At 37.4% G+C, this 6,000-nt stretch overlaps 1 protein-coding gene across 2 annotated transcripts in view; it reads right to left on the reverse strand.

Moving 5' to 3' along the window:
• Positions 1–2,531, reverse strand: part of LOC132227257 (alpha-2-macroglobulin-like) — a 208,403-nt gene extending 205,872 nt beyond the window's left edge. For both annotated transcript variants that reach the window (XR_009451155.1, XM_059682167.1), the window contains exon 1: positions 2,399–2,531. Coding sequence is in view for 1 of the 2 variants with exons in the window: in XM_059682167.1 (XP_059538150.1) it covers positions 2,399–2,484 (86 nt within the window). In the remaining variant the exon portion in view is untranslated. The remainder of the gene's footprint in view (positions 1–2,398) is intronic.
• Positions 2,532–6,000: the final 3,469 nt, after the last annotated feature.

Consider the following 6,000-nt stretch of genomic DNA (forward strand, 5'->3'; position numbering starts at 1 on the left):
CAGGCAAAGGACCCCTAGCTCCCGGGACTGCCAGCTTCGACCGTGCCCAGCTCCCATCGCTAGCTCCACCCCTACTTCCTGCTACCACTGGCCAGGGCGGAAAAGGCGCCTGATTCTCTGATCATGGCTGGGGGGCAGGGCAAAGTCGGCCCCAGGGCTGCCTTTGCCCTGCCCCCCACTTCTTAGCTTCCCCCTGAGTTTCCAATCACTGTCAGTGGCAGGGGGCTTCTTCCTGCTTTGCCTTTCACCTCCCTGCATTGTGCCTACATATGCAAATTAACCGCCATCTTGGTTGGCAGTTAATTTGCATATAGCCCTGATTAGCCAATGAAAAGGGTAGCTCGTACGCCAATTACCATTTTTCTCTTTTATTAGTGTAGATTCCATATACTACTTTTATCTTTAGCCAAATTGAGATCACAATTTAAAAAATTCATTCCATACATATTTGATATTTCAAGTAACTATTTCACAAAGGTTTGGTTAGCATTCCTTCAACAAATATTGAAATTGGAACCCATCAAGGTTGAGTTATTTCCCCGATATTTCACTCGTACTGAGCAAATAAAACGTTATAATGTATTACTTAATCATGAATGTTTGCATTTTAAATATTTGCCTTGGTAGGGGTGATTAAATTTTGCACATATTAAACTGGTGACTTCATTTTTTAGTGTCCCCACCCCCCTACCCTCTTCCACCTCCACCTCCCTGCCCCCGCCATCACCACACTGTTGTCCATGTCCATTTGTTCTTTTAACCTTATCTTTTTCATCTTCCTCTGTAACCTCTATGTCTCTAGGCAATAGCTCTTATTTATTACATCTAGGGCTAATGAGGGATGGTTAAGGTGAACTTCGCTATATAGAGAGCAGAAAATACCTCTTCTGTTATGACAGCTAGGCCATGAAGCTTGTTCTTTGTTAAATGGCGGGAAAGATATAAAGTAATGGTTTTCAATGGGCAGGATAGTTCTCTGTTGTGTTGGACTGAAAACACAGATTGCTTAACATTTCTACCCCAATAAATGCCACTTGCTTCTTCTATTTAGACTGTGCTCAGAAAACAGAACAGCCCTCACATATTTCCAAAAGCTCTCTGATTGGAATGCAATAATGCAATGCATGATGGTACCATCCACAGTTTTGTAAATGAGGTAGAAGAATAATGAGAAATACACCCCTTCTGGTTACTGGGAAATTATGCATTGAAGAAGCCTGAAGAAGGTAGGAACTTGAGCTCGTCAGAGTTCTGATTTTTTACTTCTGTACATTGGCCTGGAGAGGATCAACTGTCTTAAGTGGATAAAAGTAACACTCAGGGAGGAAGATCCCTTCATCTCTCTCCCCATTTGGTGCTCTGGAGGCTGCTCTGTACCAATCTGGGATGTAGCTACATCAGAGTTCTCTAGGAGTACAGTGTGGGTAGGCAAGGGAGGGTTAGAAGTTGAACTTCCCAGGATCCTTCAGTTGCCTATATGTTGTTATTGGACCCAAGGATTTCCTAGCTCTCCAGAAGGAATGTAAAGGCAGCTGGCTGAGGCCAGTGAGGCCAGAGGCCTCAAATGGGTTACTAGCAAAGGTGATCCTGCAGCACAGGCTGTGTTGGAACAACAGCCATAGAACAGGAGGCAGAATGATGTCGAAAGTTGGGAGTTCTACGTGATAAGAAAGAGCTGAAGTGAATCAGAGTCAGCTAGAGAGAACTTCTGGGACTTGATAAAGGGACCAAACTGAGAGAAACTAGTTGGCGAAAGACTCAAATGATGAATGTTAGCAGGTAAGGATAAACCAGATTGATATTGGCTAAGACGACAAAGAACTCAGAGACCAAGGGCCCTGCCCCTTCTTCTCCACCAGTAAGTAAGAGCGATCACATTCTTCTGGACACTGCCTTGGAGAGGAACTGAGAGGTGGAAGAGAAGACTTACAGCTTTTGGATTTCACCAACTTTATAACTGAAGAGAGTTAAAATTACTTTCCCCCTGCATTGACCATTTACTGAGGGTTCTTGATGATGAATCAATAAGTTATCGAAAAATAAAGGAACTATATTTTGTCTATGCATGTGATCTACCATGTGAGCTAAATTACAACCCACTATCCACTTTAAATATTTTTATAGTTAATTCTTTCTATCCAAAAGAATGAGTCTGTGGAGCCTCAGGTTTTAGTTTATAATGAAAACATGCCTCCTAGTGATGACATTGTGTAGATGACTATTATTTTAAGAGTACAGAATAAACAAAAGGAAAAATATATTAACCATTTATGATTCCTCTGTTATGATTAGAGGATATTTTAAGGAATGGAAAGGTAGTGTTTAATAGGAAAGACAAAGCAAAGCTATAAAGGAGAGACTAAAAGAACAGACTTGAGGAAAAGACTTTGAGACTTACGGTTCTGCAGAGTTTGAGGCATTGGTAGAAAACAGGACAAGGAGAAATAGTGTGAAACCTGAATGAGGAAATCTGTCTTTCCCCATCACGAGGGAAAATCTCAGGGCCGTATTGTGCCTCACTTCCTGTCTTCAGCCTGGTCAAATTTACCAGGCTTTATATGGCTGCTATTTTGCAAGGCCACTATAAAGATTTCAAATAGATCTCAGAATTGGACACAGATTTCCAAAGAGGGTGGTTGCTCTCAGTGATTGCCTCATTTCTGTCAAGGTTGATTATTTGTTTTCCAATGGAAAAAAGAGAGTAGTTTTTTTTTTTTTTTTAAATGCCTGGTTCTTTTTTCTCCCCCCCCCCCTTTTTTTTTTCTTTTCATAGTGTGAAATAGAAAAGTAAAAGAAGAAAGCTGGATGGTGGTAGAATAGGTCTGCAGGAAGTGTTTTTTCCCCTTTACTTATAACATTGAATCTGAAGTGTATAGCTAGGTTATTTTTAATATTTTCACAGTGTTATATAACCACCATCACTATCTAATTATTTGTGTCTGGTTTCTTTCACTTAGCATTATATCTTTAAGGTTCACCTATGTTGTTGCATGTATCAGTATTTCTTTATATGGGTGGCAATTATTTCATAGTATGAATGTACCATATTTTGTTTATTCATCAATTGATAAAACATTTGAGTTGTTTTAACTTTTTTGTTATAATGAATAATTCTGCTATGAACAGTTGCGTAAAACTTTTTGTGTGAATATGTTTTCAATTTTCTTGGGTACAGAAATAGGAGTGGAATTGCTGGGTCACATGGGAACACTTTTTTAGAATAGATTTTTATTATTGATGTCAGAGAGGAAAGGAGAGGGATGGGGAAACATCAATGATGAGAAAGAATCATTAATCAGCCCCACACTGGGGATTGAGCCTGCAACCTGGGCACGTGCCCTGACCGGGAATCGAACCATGACCTCCTGGTTCATAGGTCAATGCTCAACCACTGATCCATGCCAGCCAGACTCACGTAGGAACTCTAGTTTAAAATATTGAGTACCTGCTAACCTGTTTTCCCCAGAAGCTGCAGATTTTTTACATTGCCACCTGTAATATTTGGGGCTTCTATTTTATCGATCAGCTGCCTCCTGCACATGCCCCACTGGGGATGTGCCCACAACCAAGGTACATGCCCTTGACTGGAATCAAACCTGGGACCTTTCAGTCCGCAGGCCGACGCTCTATCCACTGAGCCAAACCGGTTAGGGCTTGTATATCTTCTTTAGAGAGGTTTCTGTCCAATTCATTCACCATATTTTAATTCAGTTGTTTGTTTTCTTATTGTTGAGTTGTAAGAGCTTTTTATATGTTCTATGTGCTATATATATATTAGATATATGGTTTGCAAATAATCTCTCATTATGTGGCTTGTTTTTCTCTATTGATAGTATTCTTCGATGCACAAACTTTTTAAATTTTGATAAAGTAAAAGTTTTACCCATGAACCCTCAATTTTATTCTATTGATCTATATGTTTACCCTTTTGCCAGTGCCGTGCTCTCTATTACTGTAGTTTTGTAGGAAGTTTTGAAATAAGGAAGTGTAAGTCTTCTTTATTTGTCCTGCTTTTTCAATATTGTTTTGGCCATTCTCAGCACCTTGCAACTCCAAATGAATTTTAAGATGAATTTGTCCATTTTTGAAAGAAAAGATGGATTAAGTTGTAAGGTTTTTTAAGTGTAAACCAATATTACATGTAAAAGCTTCTGGACAGAAGTGAGTTATGTGGTCTTAGTAGTTGCTCAGTACTGAAGTCTCAAGATTTGCAGACAAACTCAAGGAGCTAAATAGCTAATTAACCCTCCTATGCACCTATGGAAATAATTAGTCCAAACCTAATTAGAATACCATCTTCTCTTTTAAAATATCAAGACTAATCTTTGGAGAGAATACTATTGTGAATATGTTTTCAACTTTTTTGGGCATATAAGTTTTCTGAGAGAAGACTGTCAGAAAAATTATCAGGAACTTAGAAAAAAGGCAAAAGAATTGGAGCACTTTCTTTTAATTAATCCAACTTTGGGGCAAGGACCACTTAAGGAGTATCTGAGAATAGACTTAGTTCATTTAATTATTTGCTACAAATGAAAGTTTCCAGACTAAATGAAGTTACTTTCAATTTTTGTCAGGAACATATGCAAATAAAAATAATTTCTGTCCAGTGGAACAGATAACCCCAAAGATTTTGTAGCATATTTGATGTTATTTAATTTTACACTTAACCCATCATTCTTATCCTAACAGGTTTTTTTGGATGCTCTTTGAAATGGTTATTTCATTAATTAATAGGTTAAATTAAATTTTTTTTGACGTGTGTTCATTTTAAGTTTGCCTGGCAATATAAATTTTCACACATATATGAACCTAGCACAGTTAATACTATCCATCTTTGAGTCCCACTATGAACTACACAATATTTTATAGAAAAAGTGATCTTTAGCCCCGGCTGGATAGCTCAGTTGGTTAGAGTGTTGTCCTGATATGCCAAGGTTGTGGGTTTGATCTCTGATCAAGGCACATCAGGAAGCAACCAATGAATGCATAAATAAGTGGAACAACAAAATGATCTCTGTCTCTCTCTCTCTCCCTCCCCCCCATCTCCCTTCCTCTTTCTACCTAAAATCATAAAAACTGATCTTTTACTCTAAAATATTTGATAAAGACATTCCCTTTTGTTTTCCTTTTTTTTTTTTTTTAATGCCTGGTACAAAGAAGAAATTTGTTTTCACCTTCAGCTGCTCAGTTCCAGTGAATAGATAATTTGGGGGCCAAGTGTTACTCAAGTGTAATGATGATCAAAGTATTTTGCATGGCTTTTATATTAACAGACTTTGAGCATCAACGGTCATTTACTGGACTTGACAAGTTTCATTTTTATCAGATTAAGTACACTTTACATTGGCACAGATTTTCTCAGGCAAAAATTTGTTCAACAATACCGGGAATCCTTGCAGAACTTTTGCCTTTGGTGCCTTAAATGTTCTTAATTTTAATGTCATTTTGTTAATTTTGATTCTTAAATTCTAAAAGAAAAATAACTGAGAATATTAAATAAAAATCATAAAGAAATTCTCACATTTCCTTATATTTTTAAAATGACGAAGAAGAATGGTCTTCAATAATACTTCTACTTTATATTAAAGACCATTCACACATTTCTTGAGGGCATGTACAAGATGGATTAAACGCTACAAATCAACCTTTTCACCCAAACATGCATTGCAGTCCAACAGCAGTTATGACTCATGGATTTTTAAATTTTATTATGAATTATTCCATTTTTCTTATAATGAGAAATGAACAAGAAAACTCTCCCTAGAGAATTTTGACAACAAGAAGAGTTTCATTTGTTTTTTAAGAAAAGCTATAAGGATGGCTGAGGGCTAGAAGTGAAAAATGGACCCATATCTCAGATGATATTTGTTTGTTTGTTTGTTTGTTTTTAGTTATGGGACAAGACATTTTCATTGTTGAATAAAACAGTGAAAAAATTTCATTGCTTTCTTTTTCCTTCGCCCAATCACTTGGGACCTTCTCATTTATTTGTTCTGATTT

This window comes from Myotis daubentonii, chromosome 2 (genome assembly GCF_963259705.1).
Source record: "Myotis daubentonii chromosome 2, mMyoDau2.1, whole genome shotgun sequence".
Taxonomy (NCBI): Eukaryota; Metazoa; Chordata; class Mammalia; order Chiroptera; family Vespertilionidae; genus Myotis; species Myotis daubentonii.